At 62.4% G+C, this 18489-nt stretch overlaps 2 protein-coding genes across 2 annotated transcripts; both read right to left on the reverse strand.

Moving 5' to 3' along the window:
- Positions 1–899: 899 nt before the first annotated feature.
- Positions 900–5984, reverse strand: LOC128899696 (DNA repair protein XRCC1-like). The gene is made up of 9 exons (XM_054179373.1): positions 5934–5984; positions 5562–5654; positions 4657–4752; positions 3171–3329; positions 2969–3034; positions 2755–2863; positions 2390–2451; positions 1523–1980; positions 900–1020 (listed from the first exon to the last, which is right to left on the reverse strand). Exons 1-9 carry the CDS (start codon positions 5982–5984, stop codon positions 900–902), a joined length of 1215 nt encoding a protein of 404 aa, XP_054035348.1.
- Positions 5985–7380: 1396 nt separating this feature from the next.
- LOC128899697 (nonsense-mediated mRNA decay factor SMG9-like) lies at positions 7381–17940 on the reverse strand (the record flags this gene model as incomplete). The annotated part of the gene is given in 8 exon segments (XM_054179374.1): positions 7381–7546; positions 9071–9215; positions 10522–10644; positions 11500–11607; positions 13275–13326; positions 13329–13383; positions 14487–14572; positions 17830–17940. Coding segments are annotated over 8 exon segments (759 nt in total), but the record flags the coding sequence as incomplete, so codon positions are not given.
- Between the last annotated feature and the right edge of the window lie 549 nt (positions 17941–18489).

Consider the following 18489-nt stretch of genomic DNA (forward strand, 5'->3'; position numbering starts at 1 on the left):
GCAGGGACCAGAAGTGGGTGGGGCAGGGAGAGGAAGTGGGTGCAGGCTAGACTGGAAGTAAGCAGAGCAGGGACCAGAAGTGGGCGGGGCAGGGACCAGAAGTGGGAGCAGGTTAGACAGGAAGTAGGCAGGGCAGGGACCAGAAGTGGGCGGGGCAGGGAGAGGAAGTGGAAGCAGGTTAGACAGGAAGTAGGCAGGGCAGGGACCAGAAGTGGGTGGGGCAGGGAGGGAAGTGGGGGGGCAGGGAGAGGAAAGTGGAAGCAGGTAGACAGGAAGTAGGCAGGGCAGGGACCAGAAGTGGGCGGGGCAGGGAGAGGAAGTGGGAGCAGGTTAGACAGGAAGTAGGCAGGGCAGGGACCAGAAGTGGGCGGGGCAGGGAGAGGAAGTCGGCAGGGCAGGGACCAGAAGTGGGTGGGGCAGGGAGAGGAAGTGGGCGGGGCAGGGAGAGGAAGTGGAAGCAGGTTAGACAGGAAGTAGGCAGGGCAGGGACCAGAAGTGGGCGGGGCAGGGAGGGGAAGTAGGCAGGGCAGGGAGAGGAAGTGGAAACAGGTTAGACAGGAAGTAGGCAGGGCAGGGACCAGAAGTGGGCAGGGCAGGGAGGGGAAAGTGGGCAGGGCAGGGAGGGGAAGTGGGAGCAGGTTAGACAGGAAGTAGGCAGGGCAGGGACCAGAAGTGGGCGGGGCAGGGAGGGGAAGTGGGCGCAGGCTAGACCGGGGGCTGGGGGGCGGGGGCGACACACACACCCCCCGGAAGTGGGCGGGGCAGGGGCCAGAATCGGGCATAGGCTGGACAGGAAGTGACAGCGGCAAGCCTGGCGAGTGGGCGTGGCTTGCCCTCTGAGGCGTGGCGGGGGAGGGGGCGGGGCGGCGGCCAGCAGCGGGCGGGGCCGGCAGTGTGCCTTACGGGCCGCAGGGGAGGCGCCGCTGCCGCTTCTGGCACTCCCAGATCCAGGAGGGGCCAACCACGACCCCGCCCTGGGCCCTGGCCCGGGCGACTTTGGGGGTCCTGGGGAAGGCAGAGCTGGGGGAGGGCAGAGGCAAAGGTCAGGAGGTCAAAAGGTCAAGAGGGGCAGCCTGGGCTTCCCCCCTCCCCCTCCCCCCAAACCTCCTCCCAGTGCCTCCTGGTTTCCCCAAAGCCTCTCCCAGCTGCTCCCAGTTGCCCTCAGTCCCCTCCCAGTCCCCCCCGACCCCTCTCCCAGTATGGCTCCAGTGCTTCCCAGTGCCTCCAAACCTCCTCCCAGGGGCCCCCAAATCCCCTCCCAGTGCATCCCAGCTCCCTCCAGCCAATCCCAGCCCTTCCCCTCCCCACCCTGCCAATCCCAGGTCCCACCCAGCCAACCCCAGCCCTTCCCATCCCCACCCAGCCAATCCCAGCCCTTCCCCTCCCTCCCCTCCCCACCCAGCCCTTCCCATCCCCACCCAGCCAACCCCAGCCCTTCCCATCCCCACCCAGCCAATCCCAGCTCCCTCCAGCCAACCCCAGCCCTCCCCCACCCCCAGCCCAGCCAATCCCGTGGCCTCACACGAGGTGGGTGCAGGCCTCTGTCCAATCAGGGCTGTAGGTTGCCCCCAGCCCCAGGGCTGCCTCCCGCAGTTGGCTCCTCAGGGGGTTCTCGAAGCCACTCAGGGCAAAGACCACGCCCCCCAGCACGGGGGCAGGGCCTGAGCCCTTGGGGGCGGGGCTAGAGCCCTTGGGGGAGGAGCTCGAGCCTTTGTGGGCGGAGCCAGGTGCCTTGGGGGTGGAGTTGGAGCCCCTGGGGGAGGAGCTTGGAGCCTTGGGGGTGGAGCTCAGAGCCTTGGGGGTGGAGCCTGGAGCCTTGAGGGTGGAGCTGGGGGACTTCTGGGTGGAGCTTGAGGCCTTGGGGGCGGAGTTGGCCACCTTGGGGGCGGGGCTTGAGACGCTGGGGCCAGGGCCAGGCGCCGGCTGCTTGCCGGGGGGGGTCCCATTGGCTTTGGGGGGTGGGAGGCGGCGCTTGGGGGCCTGGGGAAAGAAAAGGGGGGGGGGGAGAGGGGGGAGTTGGGTAGCTGGGACCCCAAATCTCTAGGGGAGAGACCACCTGGGACCCCAAAGCTGTAAGAGACAGACCCCTGAGCCCCCAGATCTATAGGGAAAAGAGCCTTGGGACCCCACAGCTATAGGGGGTGGGGGGCTGGGGCCCCAAAGCGAGAGGGGAGAGCCCTCTGGGACCCCAAAGCTATAGGGGGAGAGACCCCTGGGACCCCAAAGCTACAGGGGAGAGACCCCTGGGACCCCAAAGCTACAGGGAAGGGACCCTGGGACCCTCAATCTATAGGGAGGAGACCTCTGGGATCCCAAATCTATAGGAGAAGGATCCCTGAGACCCAAAATCTATAGGTCCCAGTCCCTCCCCACCCCCCCAGGTCCCTACCTTGGGACTGCTCTGCAGGGCAGCTGCTGCATAGCTGGGACCAGGGGAGGCCTGGGTAGGACCTGCAGGGAGGTCCCAGAGCCTCGCAGTTAAGCCCAGTAGCACCCAGTAGCTCCCAGTATCCCCAGGCTCCCTCCCAGCGCCACCCAACCCCCCTGCCAATGCCTCCCAGTATCACCCAACTCCATCCCAGTGTCTCTCAGTGCCTCCCAGTATCATCCCAACCTCCTCCCAGTCTGTCCTATGCCCTCCCAGCACCTCCCAGTATCCTCCAAACTCCCTCCCAGGGCCTCCCCATCAGTCCCAGCAGCTCCCAGCCCCCTTCCCAGTTCCCTCCCAGTGCCCCCAAAGTCCCCTCCCATAACCCCTCCCAGCACCTGCGGGGGATGAAGGTCTCTGGTAGAAGAGGGAGCCAGGGGGTCGTGGGGGGCTGCCCCCCTCCTCCCTCAGGGTGAAGGGTCCCAGGCGTCGGACCTGGGGGGGGGGGAGGCCCTTAAGGGTCAGAGGGGGGCAGATGTGGGGCTGGGGGGGGGCAGTTATGGGGAGGGAGGGGGCAGGTGGGGGCTGGGGGGGGCTCACCGGGGTCTCTTCCTTGTCCTCAGGGGGAGAGAAGACTCTGACAAAGGAGAGGCCAAAGGGACGAGTCTGGGGGGGGGGGGGGGAGGGGGGCACCAGTTCAAACCAGTGCAGAGCAGCTGGGCCCCCAGGATGGCACAGGGCAGCCCAGCTACCCCCCAGACCCCTCCCCAGGCCCCTCCCACCCCCCCCCGGCCCCGCCCACCTGGCAGTAGGGCTGGCTGCAGACCAACCGCAGCCTCTCCCAGCTCTTCCCAGCCACGCCCTTCACCAGCGATTGGGCGCCGAAGAGCCGCACCCGCTTCAGCTCCGCCCCTGCCCGGCTCTCATTGGGCGACAGGAAAGCGGCGGTGGGCACTAGGACCTGGGAGGGGAGGGGGCAGGGGGAGAGGGGGAGAGAGAGAGAGAGACCAAGATGGCGGCACCCAGGGGAAGCCCAAGTGGAGCTGTCTATGGAGGGACCAAGATGGCAGCACCCAGGGGAAGCCCAAGTGGAGCTGTCTATGGAGGGACCAAGATGGCAGCACCCAGGGGAAGCCCAAGTGGAGCTGTCTATGGAGGGACCAAGATGGCAGCACCCAGGGGAAGCCCAAGTGGAGCTGTCTATGGAGGGACCAAGATGGCAGCACCCAGGGCCAGCCCAAGTGGAGCTGTCTATGGAGGCACCAAGATGGCAGCACCCAGGGGAAGCCCAAGTGGAGCTGTCTATGGAGGGACCAAGATGGCAGCACCCAGGGGAAGCCCAAGTGGAGCTGTCTATGGAGGGACCAAGATGGCAGCACCCAGGGGAAGCCCAAGTGGAGCTGTCTATGGAGGGACCAAGATGGAGGCACCCAGGGCCAGCCCAAGTGGAGCTGTCTATGGAGGGACCAAGATGGCAGCACCCAGGGGAAGCCCAAGTGGAGCTGTCTATGGAGGGACCAAGATGGCAGCACCCAGGGGAAGCCCAAGTGGAGCTGTCTATGGAGGGACCAAGATGGCAGCACCCAGGGGAAGCCCAAGTGGAGCTGTCTATGGAGGGACCAAGATGGAGGCACCCAGGGGAGCCCAAGTGGAGCTGTCTATGGAGGGACCAAGATGGCAGCACCCAGGGGAAGCCCAAGTGGAGCTGTCTATGGAGGGACCAAGATGGCAGCACCCAGGGGAAGCCCAAGTGGAGCTGTCTATGGAGGGACCAAGATGGCAGCACCCAGGGGAAGCCCAAGTGGAGCTGTCTATGGAGGGACCAAGATGGCAGCACCCAGGGGAAGCCCAAGTGGAGCTGTCTATGGAGGCACCAAGATGGCGGCACCCAGGGCAAGCCCAAGTGGAGCTGTCTATGGAGGCACCAAGATGGAGGCACCCAGGGGAAGCCCAAGTGGAGCTGTCTATGGAGGGACCAAGATGGCAGCACCCAGGGGAAGCCCAAGTGGAGCTGTCTATGGAGGGACCAAGATGGCAGCACCCAGGGGAAGCCCAAGTGGAGCTGTCTATGGAGGGACCAAGATGGAGGCACCCAGGGGAAGCCCAAGTGGAGCTGTCTATGGAGGGACCAAGATGGCAGCACCCAGGGGAAGCCCAAGTGGAGCTGTCTATGGAGGGACCAAGATGGCGGCGCCCATGGGGGGACAAACATGGCGGCGTACGGGGAGGGGCGGGGGATAGCCAATAAGGCGCCCCGGGGGTCACGCGCCGCGGTCACGTGGTCTCACCTCGTAGTCGCCCCCCGCCAGCCCCACCAGCACCTCCACGAAGGCTGAGCCGCAGTTGCCGATATGGAGGCTGTGGATGGGTTTGGGCTCTGCCAGCTGCCGCCGGCGAGGACCAGTGAGGGCCCAGGGAGCAGCCAGGGATGCTCCCAGTGCACAGCAGTCAGCACCAGCCCCTGCCAGTGCCCCCCGAGCCTGCCCTACAGCCTCCAGCTCCCCCCTCCCCGTGCACCAAAATACCTTCCCCGTGCCTCCCAGTCTGCCCCAGTCCATCCCAGTGCCTCCCAGTCTGCCCCAGTCCATCCCAGTCCCCTCCCAGGGCCTGCCAGTCCCTCCCCGTCTGCCCCAGTGCCCTCCCAGTGCCTCCCAGTCCCTTCCAGTCTGCCCCAGTCCATCCCAGTGCCTCCCGTCCCTTCCCGGTCTGCCCCAGTCCATCCCAGTGTCTCCCAGTCCATCCCAGTCGCTCCCAGTCCATCCCAGTGCCTCCCAGTCCTTCCAGTCTGCCCCAGTCCATCCCAGTGCCTCCCAGTCCCTTCCCGTCTGCCCCAGTCCATCCCAGTGTCTCCCAGTCCCTCCCAGTCTGCCCCAGTCCATCCCAGTGCCTCCCAGTCCCTTCCAGTCTGCCCCAGTCCATCCCAGTGCCTCCCAGTCCATCCCAGTCTGCCCCAGTCCATCCCAGTCCCCTCCCAGTCCATCCCAGTCCATCCCAGTTTCCTCCCAGGGCCTCCCAGTCCCTCCCAGTCTGCCCCAGTGCCCTCCCAGTCCCTCCCAGTGCCTCCCAGTACATCCCAGTCTCTCCCAGTCCATCCCAGTCCCCATCCAGTACATCCCAGTCCATCCCAGTCCCCATCCAGTGCCCTCCCAGTACATCCCAGTGCCCTCCCAGTACATCCCAGTCCCCCCAGTACCTCCAGCACGACGCTGATTTGCTTCTCCCCGCCCTTGGCCGAGAGCCATCGGCCTCCCTCGTCCGGCTGGCAGCAGGTTGGAGGCTGGAACCGCTGTGGGGAGGCTCCCAGTACATCCCAGTCCCTCCCAGTCCCCCTCCAGCACCCTCCAGGCCCTCCACATCTCCCCGCACACCCTCCAGTGCCTCCCACTATCCCCCTCCCGCTCCCCTCCGACGCCTCTCCAGTGCCCCCCGGAGCCTCCTCGGTGCCCTCCTGGACCCTTCCCAGTCCCGCCCCCCCCGGTGCCCTCCGCTGCCCTGCCCAGCCCTCCCGCTCCTCTCGGTGCCCTCCGGACCCTCCCCCCACGCCGCTGCTCGCGGGGGCCCTCACCGGATCCTCGCTGCTAACGGAGAGGACGCGGCGCAGGGGCACCTCCGGCATCGCGGCGCCGTTCCCGCCTCAGGGCGGCAGGCCGGAAGCCGCCTTCGCCGCGACCGGAAGTTCCTCTCGCTCCGACCGGATGTTGGCCCCCCCGAGCCGAGCCGAGCAGCAGCCTGACCTCCTCCTCATGGCCGACCGGAAGTGACGCACCCCACCCCCCCCCCGAGGCCTAGCGTAAGCCGCCCTGCGCCTGGCGGCTTCCGGCGGCGCCGCCGCGCACGAGGCTGGAGCCGCACTGCCCCCTGGCGGCCGCCCGCGGGGGCGCTTTGGAACCACCACCCCCCAAGGGCTCCAGGCGGAGGAGCCCCCGGGGGGGGGGAGCTGCAATTAGCGAGTCTGGGGCCGTAATTAACAGCCCCTGGGGGCAATTAACAGCCCGGAGAGGGTTAACCAGCGGCAGGGCTGGGGAAAATTAAGACCCCCGAGGTGTAATGAAGAGCTAATTAAGAGCTAATTAAGAGCCCACGGAGCCCAGGAGGGTCATTAAGAGCCCTTAGGGGGTAATTAAGACCCCAAGGGGGGTAATTAAGACTCCAAGGTGGGTAATTAACAGCCCAGGAGAGTCATTAACAGCCCTTAGGGGTAATTAAGACCCCAAGGGGGGTAATTAAGACCCCAAGGGGGGTAATTAACAGCCCAGGAGAGTCATTACCAGCCCTTAAGGGGTAATTAAGACCCCAAGGGGGGTAATTAATAGCCCAGGAGGGTCATTACCAGCCCTTAAGGGGTAATTAAGACCCCAAGGGGGGTAATTAAGACCCCAAGGGGGGTAATTAACAGCCCGGGAGGATCATTAAGAGCCCTTAGGGGGTAATTAAGACCCCAAGGGGGGTAATTAACAGCCCGGGAGGGTCATTAAGAGCCTTTAGGGGGTAATTAAGACCCCAAGGGACGTAATTAAGACCCCAAGGGGGTTAATTAACAGCCCGGGAGGGTCATTAAGAGCCCTTAGGGGGTAATTAAGACCCCAAGGGGGGTAATTAACAGCCCGGGAGGGTCATTAAGAGCCCTTAGGGGGTAATTAAGACCCCAAGGGGGGTAATTAACAGCCCAGGAGGGTCATTAAGATCCCTTAGGGGGTAATTAAGACCCCAAGGGGGGTAATTAAGACCCCAAGGGGGGTAATTAACAGCCTAGGGGGATCATTAAGAGCCTTTAGGGGATAATTAAGACCCCAAGGGGGGTAATTAAGACCCCAAGGGGGCTAATTAAGAGCCCTTAGGGGGTAATGAAGAGCCTGGGGGGGTAATTAAGCAGCTAATTAAGTGCTAATTAAGAGCCCAAGTGATCAAGGTCAGGCCTCAGTTTATTGAGCCCAGAGAGCTGGGAGGGCACTGGGGGGGGGGGGGGGGTCTGGGGGGGACACTGGGAGGGAACTGGGGGGGGGGGGGGGGAACTGGTTGGACTGGGAGGGACTGGGCAGGGGTCTGGGGGTGGGACTGGCCCAGACTGGGGGCTCCTGGCCCCCCCAGTCCAGCCCAGTTCAGCCCAGTAAGCGACTGTACTCCGCCAGGGCCGAGGACTTCTTCACCCCGTCCCAGATCCGGGCAGCGTAGTGGAACCTGCAGGGGGCACCAGTGAGCACCAGGAGGGACCAGTGGGGACCAGTGGGGACCAGTATGGACCAGTGGGGACCAGTATGGACCATTATAGACCAGTAGGGACCAGTGGAGACCAGTGGGGACCAGTGGGGACCAGTATGGACCAGTATGGACCAGTATGGACCAGTGGGGACCAGTGTAAACTACTATGGACCAGTATGGACCAATATGGACCAGTATGGACCAGTGGGGACCAGTATGGGCCAGTAGGGACCAGTGCAGACCAGTAGGGGCCAGTAGGGGCCAGTAAGGGTCAATATGGATCAATATGGACCAGTATGGACCAGTAGGGACCAATAGGGACCAGTGTGGACCAGTATGGACCAGTATGGACCAGTACGGACCAATAGAGACCAGTAGGGACCAGTATGGACCAGTATGGATCATTAGGGACCAATAGGGACCAGTAGGGACCAATATGGACCAGTAGGAACCAGTATGGACCAATATGGACCAGTATGGACCAGTGGGGACCAGTGGGGACCAGGCTGCCCTCACACACCCCAGTGAGACCCCCCCCAGACCAGCACAAACCAGTACAGACCAGCAGAGAGGCACAGCTGCCCCTCCAGTGCCCTCCCAGTGCCCTCCCAGTCCCTCCCAGTGCCCCCCCACTCCTCCCAAATCCCCTCCCAGTCCAAACCAGTGCCCCCCAATCCCCTCCCAGTCCATCCCAGTGCCCCCCAATCCCCTCCCAGTCCAAACCAGTGCCCCCAAACCCCTCCCAGGCCATCCGAGTCCCCTCCCAATCCCCTCCCAGTGCCTCCCAGTCCCTTCCCAGTCCCTCCCAGTCTCTCCCAGTCCCCTCCCAGTCCCTCCCAATCCCCTCCCAGTCCCCTCCCAGTCCCTCCCAATCCCCTCCCAGTCCATCCCAGTGCCTCCCAATCCCCTCCCAGTGCCTCCCAGCCCCTCCCAGTCCCTCTCAGTCTCTTCCCAGTCCCTCCCAGTCCCCACCCAGTCCCTTCCAGTGTCCTCCCAGTCCCTCCCAATCCCTTCCCAGCTCCTTCCAGTCCCTCCCAGTCCCCTCCCAGTCCCCACCTACTCCCTTCCAGTGTCCTCCCAGTCCCTCCCAGTGCCCCCCCACTCCTCCCAAATCCCCTCCCAGTCCATCCCAGTCCTCCCAAATCCCCTCCCAGTCCATCCCAGTCCTCCCAAATCCCCTCCCAGTCCATCCCAGTCTCTCCCAGTCCCTTCCCAGTCCCTCCCAGTGCCTCCCAGTCCCTTCCCAATCCCCTCCCAGTGCCTCCCAGTCCCTTCCCAGTCCCCTCCCAGTGCCTCCCAGTCCCTCCCCAGTCCCTCCCAATCCCCTCCCAGTCTCTCCCAGTCTCTCCCAGTCCCCTCCCAGTGCCTCCCAGTCCCCTCCCAGTCCCTCCCAGTCCCTTCCCAGTCCCTCCCAGTCCCTTCCCAGTCCCTTCCCAGTCCCTCCCAGTCTCTCCCAGTCCCCCCCAGCCCCTCCCAGTCCCCCCCAGTCCCCCCCAGCCTCACCAGTTCCTCTCAGTCAGCAGGGTGTGTGAGAGCTGGGCTCGGGCGGCCGCCAGGACCCTGCCCCGGAGCCTTCCCAGCAGGGTCCCAAAGGAGCCATGGCCCCGGAACTGGGGCAGCTGGGGGAAGAGGGGAGCCCCTGCCCCGCCTGGGGAGCCCCACTCAGCCGGGCAGGGCACTGCCAGGGGCTTTGGGGGCACTGGGAGGCACTGGGAGGCACTGGGAGGCACTGGGAGAGGGTCGGGGGGCACCGGGAGGGACTGGGAGGGGATTGGGGGACACTGGGATGGACTGGGAGGGGATTGGGGGGCACTGGGATGGACTGGGAGGGGATTGGGTGGCACTGGGATGGACTGGGAGGGGATTGGGGGGGAATGGGAGGGGATTGGGTGGCACTGGGAGGGACTGGGAGGGGATTGGGGGGGCACTGGTTTGGACTGGGAGGGGATTGGGGGGCACTGGTTTGGACTGGGAGGGGATTGGGGGGCACTGGGATGGACTGGGAGGGGATTGGGGGGCACTGGGATGGACTGGGAGGGGATTGGGGGGGCACTGGTTTGAACTGGGAAGGGATTGGGGGGCACTGGTTTGGACTGGGAGGGGATTGGGAGGGCACTGGGAGGGACTGGGAGGGGATTGGGAGGGCACTGGGATGGACTGGGAGGGGATTGGGGGGCACTGGTTTGGACTGGGAGGGGATTTGGGAGGAGTGGGGGGGCACTGGGAGGGACTGGGGTGGACTGGGAGGGGATTTGTGTAAGCTGGGAGGGGGTTTGAGGGGACTGGGAGGCACTGGGAAGAGTCTGGGGGCACTGGGGAGGGCTCTGGGGCACTGGGGAGGGGTCTGGGGGCACTGGGAGCTGCTGGGGGGCACTGGGGAGGACTCTGGGGGGTTCTGGGGGCTGGGCCCGGGGCTCAGCAGGCCTGGGCAGGGCTCTGGGGGGCCTCTGGGGGTCGCTCTGGGGGGCTCGGGGGGCGCTGGGCCCGGGGCTCACCAGGCCTGGGCAGGGCTCGGGGGGGCTCTGGGGGTCGCCCTGGGGGGCTCGGGGGGCTGGGCCCGGGGCTCACCAGGCCGGGGCAGGGCTCGGGGGGGCTCGGGGGGCTGGGCCCGGGGCTCACCAGGCCTGGGCAGGGCTCGGGGGGGCTCGGGGGGCTGGGCCCGGGGCTCACCAGGCCTGGGCAGGGCTCGGGGGGGCTCGGGGGGCTGGGCCCGGGGCTCACCAGGCCTGGGCAGGGCTCTGGGGGGCTCTGGGGGGCTGGGCCCGGGGCTCAGCAGGCCTGGGCAGGGCTCTGGGGGGCTCTGGGGGCTGGGCCCGGGGCTCACCAGGCCTGGGCAGGGCTCTGGGGGGCTCGGGGGGCTGGGCCCGGGGCTCACCAGGCCTGGGCAGGGCTCTGGGGGTCGCTCTGGGGGGCTCGGGGGGCTGGGCCCGGGGCTCACCGGGCCCGGGGCTCACCAGGCCTGGGCAGGGTCTCCTCGGGGCCCTCAGGCTCCAGCGGGGGCAGGAGGAAGAGATTCACTTCCGGGTCGAGGAAGCCTTCCGGCAGGGCCGGGAGCAGCTCCCGCGCGGGCAGGGACCCTGCGGGGGGGGAGGGGCCTCGGCTTAAGCCACGCCCCCTCCGTCTAAGCCACGCCCCCCCTCAGCGCACGGCCGCTTCGGCTCCGCCCACGCCGCCAGCCCAGGCTCCGCCCATGGCGCGCGGCCCCAACGGAGCCCCCCCCCCGAGTGCCCCCCCCGGGGCCTCCCAGTCCCTCCCAGTCCCTCCCAGCCACTCCCAGTCCCTCCCAGTGCCTTCCCAGTCCCCTCCCAGTCCCTCCCAGTCCCTCCAGTCCCTCCCAGTGCCTTCCCAGTCCCTCCCAGTGCCTCCCAACCCCTCCCAGTCCCTTCCCAGTCCCCTCCCAGTCCCTCCCAGTCCCTCCCAGTGCCTTCCCAGTCCCTCCCAGTGCCTCCCAAACCCCTCCCAGTGCCTCCCAGTCCCCTCCCAGTACCTCCCAGTCCCTCCCAGTCCCCTCCCAATCCCCCCCAGTGCCTCCCAGTCCCTCCCAGTCCCCTCCCAGCCCCTCCCAGTCCCCTCCCAGCCCCTCCCAGCCCCCTCCCAGTCCCCCCCAGTGCCTCCCACTCCCTCCCAGCCCCTCCCAGTCCCCTCCCAGTCCCACCCAGTGCCTCCCAGTCCCCTCCCAGCCCCTCCCAGTCCCTCCCAGTGCCCTCCCAGTCCCCTCCCAGTCCCTCCCAGTGCCTCCCAGTCCCTCCCAGTCCCTCCCAGTCCCCTCCCAGTCCCTCCCAGTTCCCTCCCAGTCCCCTCCCAGTGCCCTCCCAGTCCCTCCCAGTCCCCTCCCAGCCCCTCCCAGTGCCCTCCCAGTCCCTCCCAGTCCCCTCCCAGTCCCTCCCAGTGCCTCCCAGTCCCCTCCCAGTGCCCCCAGTGCCCCCCAGTACCCTTGTACTTGAGGTGGGAGTGAGCCATCAGCCTGTCCAGCACTTGGTGCATCTGCCGCAGCCGCCGAGGGCAGAAGGCCTCCGGGCGAGCCCTGGTCTGGACGAACACTTGGGGGGCAGATGTGGGGCTGGGGGGGTGGTTATGGGGCTGGGGGGGGCAGATGTGGGGCCCTGGGGGGTGGTTATGGGGCTGGGGGGGGCAGATGTGGGGCCCTGGGGGGTGGTTATGGGGCTGGAGGGGGCAGATGTGGGGCCCTGGGGGGTGGTTATGGGGCTGGGGGGGGGCAGATGTGGGGCTGGAGGGGTGGTTATGGGGGCTGAGAGGGGCAGATGTGGGGCTGAGGGGGTGGTTATGGGGCTGGGTGGGGGCAGATGTGTGGCCCTGGGGGGTGGTTATGGGTCTGGGGGGGGCAGATGTGGGGCCCTGGGGGGTGGTTATGGGGCTGGGAGGGGCAGATGTGGGGCCCTGGGGGGTGGTTATGGGGCTGGGGGGGGCAGATGTGGGGCTGGGGGGGTGGTTATGGGGATTGGGGGGGGGCAGATGTGGGGCTGGAGGGGTGGTTATGGGGCTGAGAGGGGCAGATGTGGGGCTGAGGGGGTGGTTATGGGGCTGGGGGGGGCAGATGTGTGGCCCTGGGGAGTGGTTATGGGGCTGGGGGGGGGCAGATGTGGGGCCCTGGGGGGTGGTTATGGGGCTGGGGGGGGGGCAGATGGTGGGGCCCTGGGGTGTGGTTATGGGGCTTGGGGGGGGCAGATGTGGGGCCATGGGAGGTGGTTATGGGGCTGGGGGGGCAGGATGTGGGGTTGGGGGCACCGTTGTGGGGCTGGGGGGGGTAGATGTGGGGCCGGGGGGTGGGGGGAGATGTGGGTCAGGGACATGTGGGGCTGGGATCTGTGGGGCAGGGATCTATGGGGCTGGGGGGTGTGGGGCAGGGATCTATGGGGCTGGGATCTGTGGGGCAGGGATTGGGTTCCCTGGGGCAGGGATCTATGGGGCAGGGATTGGGATCTGTGGGGCAGGGATCTGTGGGCAGGGAGCTGTGGGGCAGGATCTGTGGGGCAGGGATCTATGGGGCCGGAGCTGTGGGTGCAGGGATCCGTGGGGCAGGGATCTATGGGACAGGGATCTATGGGGCCAGAGCTGTGGGGCTGGATCCGTGGGGCAGGGATCCATGGGGCAGGGATCCGTGGGGCCGGATCTGTGGGGCAGGGATCCGTGGGGCAGGGACCTATGGGACAGGGATCCGTGGGGCAGGAATCCGTGGGGCTGGGATCTGTGGGGGCGGGATCCGTGGGGCAGGGATCTATGGGACAGGGATCCGTGGGGCTGGGATCCATGGGGCAGGGATCCGTGGGGCCGGATCTGTGGGGCAGGGATCTGTGGGGCAGGGATGTGGTGGGGCTGGGATTCCGTGGGGCAGGGATCCGTGGGGCAGGGATCCGTGGGGCAGGGACCTATGGGACAGGGATCCGTGGGGCAGGGATCCGTGGGGCCGGATCTGTGGGGCCAGATCTGTGGGGCAGGGATCTGTGGGGCAGGGATCCGTGGGGCTGGGATCCATGGGGCAGGGATCCGTGGGGCAGGGATCTGTGGGGCAGGGATCTGTGGGGCCGGATCCGTGGGGCAGGGATCCGTGGGGCCGGATCTGTGGGGCAGGGATCTGTGGGGCCGGATCCGTGGGGCAGGGATCCATGGGGCAGGGATCCGTGGGGCCGGATCCGTGGGGCCGGATCTGTGGGGCCGGATCTGTGGGGCAGGGATCCGTGGGGCTCACCCAGGTGTGGGTAGTACTCGGAGGGCTCATCGGGGCCCGCGGCGCCGGGGGGGGCTCGTGGCTGGGGGAGGGGGTGGAGGGCTTCACCATCTCGGCCGTCTGCAGGAACCTGGGCGGGGGGCAGCCGGGGGTCACTTGTGGGGCGGGCAGGGGCAGTTGGGGGGGGCTGAGGCGGGGGGCTGGGGGGCACACGGGGGCCTGGGGGAGCGGTTGTGGGGGTGAGAGGGGAGTTGGGGGGCTGGGGGTGGGTTTCGGGGGGGGCAGCTGTGGGGCTGGGGCATCCCTCCGGCCCTCTATGGGTCTGAGTCTCTATGGCTCCCCATGGGTCTCTATGGGTCCCTATGGGTCCCCATGGCTCTCTATGGCTCTCTATGGATCCCTATGGCTCCCTATGGGTCCCTTATGTGGCTCCCCATGGCTCCCTATGGGCTCCCTATAGCTCCTCCCATGGCTCCCTATGGGTCCCGTATGGCTCTCTAATGGCTCCCTATGGCTCCCTATAGATCCCTATGGCTCCCATGGGTCCCTATGGCTCTCTATGGCTCCCTATGGGTCTCTATGGGTCCCCATGGTCCCTATGATCTCTATGGGTCCCCATGGCTCCCCATGGCGCCCTATGGCTCCCTAACTGGGTCCCCATGCTCTCTGTGGGTCCCCATGGGTTCATCTAGGGTCCACATGGCTCCCCCATGGCCCTCTGTGGGTCCCCATGGCTCTCTATGGGTCCCATGGCTTCCCTCGATGGTTCCCCATGGCTCCCCATGGCTCCTCGGTGGGTCCACATGGCTTCCCTATGGCTCCCCATTGCCTCCCTCATGGCTTCCCCATGGGCTCCCTAGGCTGGCCCCATGGCTCTCTGTGGGTCCCCATGGCTCCCTATGGCTCCCCCATGGCTCCCTATGGGGTCCCCCATGGCTCTCCTGTGGGTCCCTCATGGCACCTCCTGTGGGTCCCCCATGGCTATCCATGGCTCTCCTGTGGTCCCATGGCTCCCCATGGCTCTCTATGGGTCCCCATGGCTCTTCTGTGGGTCCCCATGCCTCCCATGGCTTCCCCATGGCGCCCTAATGGGTCCCCCATGGCTCCCTCTGTGTCCCCCCCGGGTTGCCCCTGACCGCCCGCGGGGCCTCACGAGCCCCCCGGGGTCGCTGTGGGTGCCTCTGGTGTCCGTGGGGCCGAGGGGGCGCCCGTGGGGCAGGCTGTGGGGCAGACCTGTAGAGGCCCAGGTCGGTGAACCAGTCCTGCACCAGCAGCACCACGTGGCAGACGGTGAAGAGGAAGGCAGCGATCTGCAGGGACTGAAGCGGGGAGGGGCTGGCACCCGGGGGGGGGGAGCCCCAAGGCACCCCCCAGCCACCCCCCCCCCACTCTGCCACTCCTATGAGCCCCGTTATTACCCCCTTATTAATCCTTTATTAGCTCTTCATTAGCCACTCATTAGCCCTTTTCTCCCCCACCTGCCCCCCCCAGGGACCCCTCCCTCCTGTTCCCCCTATTACCCCCTTTAGTACCCCTTTATTACTCCTTCATTAGCACTTTATTAGGCAGTTATTAACCCTTTATTAGGCAGTTATTAACCCTTCATTAGCCTTTTCTCTCCCCCACCTGCCCCCCAGGGACCCCGCCCTCTGTTCCCCCTATTAGCCCCTTTAGTACCCCTTTATTACTCCTTCATTAGCACTTTATTAGGCAGTTATTAACCCTTTATTAGGCAGCTATTAACTCTTCTTTAGCCTCTTCTCTCCCCCCCCTTCCCTCCAGGGACCCCTCCCCCCTGTTCCCCTTATTAGCCCCTTTATGACCCTTTCATTTCCCCTTTATTAGCACTTTATTAGGCAGTTATTAACCCTTTATTAGGCAGTTATTAACCCTTCATTAGCCTCTTCTCTCCCCCACCTACCCCCCAGGGACCCCTCCCTCCTGTTCCCCTTATTAGCTCCTTTATCATCCCTTCCATACTCCTTCATTAGCACTTTATTAGGCAGTTACTAACCCTTTATTAGGCAGTTATTAACCCTTTATTAGGTAGTTATTAACCCTTCATTAGCCTTTTCTCTCCCCCCCCTGCCCCCCAGGGACCCCTCCCTCCTGTTCCCCCTATTAGCTCCTTTAGTACCCCTTTATTACTCCTTCATTAGCACTTTATTAGGCAGTTACTAACCCTTTATTAGGCAGTTATTAACCCTTTATTAGGCAGTTATTAACCCTTCATTAGCCTTTTCTCTCCCCCCCCTTTCCCCCAGGGACCCCTCCCTCCGGTTCCCCCTGTTAGCCCCTTTAGTACCCCTTTATTACTCCTTCATTAGCACTTTATTAGGCAGTTATTAACCCTTTATTAGGTAGTTATTAACCCTTCATTAGCCTTTTCTCTCCCCCACCTACCCCCCAGGGACCCCTCCCCCCTGTTCCCCTTATTAGCCCCTTTATGACCCTTTCATTTCCCCTTTATTAGCACTTTATTAGGCAGTTATTAACCCTTTATTAGGCAGTTATTAACCCTTCATTAGCCTCTTCTCTCCCCCACCTACCCCCCAGGGACCCCTCCCTCCTGTTCCCCCTATTAGCTCCTTTATGACCCTTTCATTTCTCCCTTATTAGCACTTTATTAGGCAGTTATTAACCCTTTATTAGGCAGTTATTAACCCTTTATTAGGTAGTTATTAACCCTTCATTAGCCTTTTCTCTCCCCCCCCCCTCCCCCCAGGGACCCCTCCCTCCTGTTCCCCCTATTAGCCCCTTTATTACCCCTTCATTACTCCTTCATTAGCACTTTATTAGGCAGTTATTAACCCTTTATTAGGCAGTCATTACCCTTCATTAGCCTCTTCTCCCCCCCCCTACCCCCCAGGGACCCCTCCCTCCTGTTCCCCCTATTGGCTCCTTTATTACCCCTTCATTACTCCTTCATTAGCACCTTATTAGGAAGTTATTAACCCTTCATTAGCCTTTTCTCTTCCCCCCCTACCTCCCCAGGTATCTACCAGAACTCCCCAGGAGACACCCCCCCCCAACCCCCCCTCCCATTATCCCTGTTAGCCTCATTATCACCCCTTAATCAGCCACTCATTAGCCCTTATTTAGCAATATAATAGTCATTTATTTGCCTTTATCAGCTACTTATTAGTCCCTCATTAGCCTCTTTCAGCCCATAATCAGACCCTTATTAACCCTTAATGAACCTCTTATTAGCCCTCGATTAGCCTCTAATTAACCCTTTATGGGCTCATGTTTACTCCTGGATTGGCCACTTACTACTCGTTTATTAGCCCATTAATTAGCATCTCATTGGCTGTAATTAGCCCCCTATTAACCCGTTAATTTAGCCCCTTAAGGAGCTCCTTATTAGCCCCTCCTCTACCCTCTTACTAGCCATGCATTGAGCTTTTATTAGCCCCTTGTTAGCCCCTTTATTAACTCTTATTAACCCCTTAATTACCCCTTAATCACCCTGTTATTAACTCCCTATTAACGCCTTAATTACCCCTTAATCACCCTGTTATTAACTCCCTATTAACCCCTTAATTACCCCTTAATCACCCTGTTATTAACTCCCTATTAACCCCTTAATCACCCCTTAATCACCCTCTTATTAACTCCCTATTAACCCCTTAATTACCCCTTAATCACTTTGTTATTAACTCCCTATTAACCCCTTAATTACCCCTTAATCACCCTGTTATTAACTCCCTATTAACCCCTTAATTACCCCTTAATCACCCTCTTATTAACTCCCTATTAACCCCTTAATTACCCCTTAATCACCCTGTTATTAACTCCCTATTTACCCCTTAATTACCCCTTAATCACCCTGTTATTAACTCCCTATTAACCCCTTAATTACCCCTTAATCACCCTCTTATTAACTCCCTATTAACCCCTTAATTACCCCTTAATCACCCTGTTATTAACTCCCTATAAACCCCTTAATTACCCCTTAATCACCCTGTTATTAACTCCCTATTAACCCCTTAATTACCCCTTAATCACCCTGTTATTAACTCCCTATTAACCGCTTAATTACCCCTTAATCACCCTGTTATTAACTCCCTATTAACCCCTTAATTACCCCTTAATCACTTTGTTATTAACTCCCTATTAACCCCTTAATCACCCCTTAATCACCCTGTTATTAACTCCCTATTAACCCCTTAATTACCCCTTAATCACCCTGTTATTAACTCCCTATTAACCCCTTAATTACCCCTTAATCACCCTGTTATTAGCTATTAAGCCCTTAATTACCCCTTCTTCACCCCACTGTTAAACCCCCTAACCCCCTCCAATTCACCCCCTTAATTGCCCTCATTAACCACCACCTTAATTACCCTCTCATTCCCTTCATTAGCCTATTAATTAGCCTATTAATTAGCACTAATTAACCCTACTTGCATCCTACGTGGGCATGGGGAAGACCATACTCAGGAGCACTTCATCTCACACACACCCCCTTAATTAGACCTAATTAACCCCTCAATTAGCCCTCCATACCCCCCCCATATGATTAGCCCGTAATCAAGGGGTTATTAGCTGGTTAATTAGCGCTAATGAAGCTCACCTGCATCTCGATGTAGGTGTGGGGGAGGCTGTACTCGGGGGGCAGCTTCCTGTCGTTGTTGATGAGGTGGTCCAGGAGGGCGGGGCTCAGGATGGGCTGGTGATTAATTAGCTACTAATCAATCGATCAGGCAAGGGAGGAGCCCTCGGGGCGATTAAGTGCCCATTAGGGGGTTAATTAGGGGGGCAAAGGAGGGGAATAGAGGTGGGAAAAGGAAAAGTTAAGGGCTAGTGGGCGCGAATCAGTGAGCAGCTCCTGTTAATTAGGGGTAATTAGGGCTTATTAGGCTTAATTAAGCGGCTATTAGGGATATTGAGCGGTTATTAGAGGCTCTGGGGATGTAATTAAAGGGCAATCAGAGCCAAGCCGGAGCCAAGAGGTAATTAAGGCACATTGGGGGTGGTGAAGGGTGGGCAGGGGTTGATTAAGTGCTAATGCGCGACAATTAGCGTTAATTAGGGCTAATACGGGGCTAACACGGCGGTAACAGAACCTCTTTAGAAGGCAACACCCTGCAAATCGTGGCTGTCAGCTGCTAATTAACTGCTAATTACGCGCTAATGAGATGTAATTACGGGCGGGGAAGGGCGGCTGGGGGTGAATGAGTGGCTAATGACTGCTAATCAGCCTTAATTAGCCCTAATAAGCTGCTAATAACGC

The sequence above is a fragment of the Dryobates pubescens genome, unplaced genomic scaffold (assembly GCF_014839835.1).
Source record: "Dryobates pubescens isolate bDryPub1 unplaced genomic scaffold, bDryPub1.pri scaffold_148_arrow_ctg1, whole genome shotgun sequence".
Lineage (NCBI taxonomy): Eukaryota > Metazoa > Chordata > Aves > Piciformes > Picidae > Dryobates > Dryobates pubescens.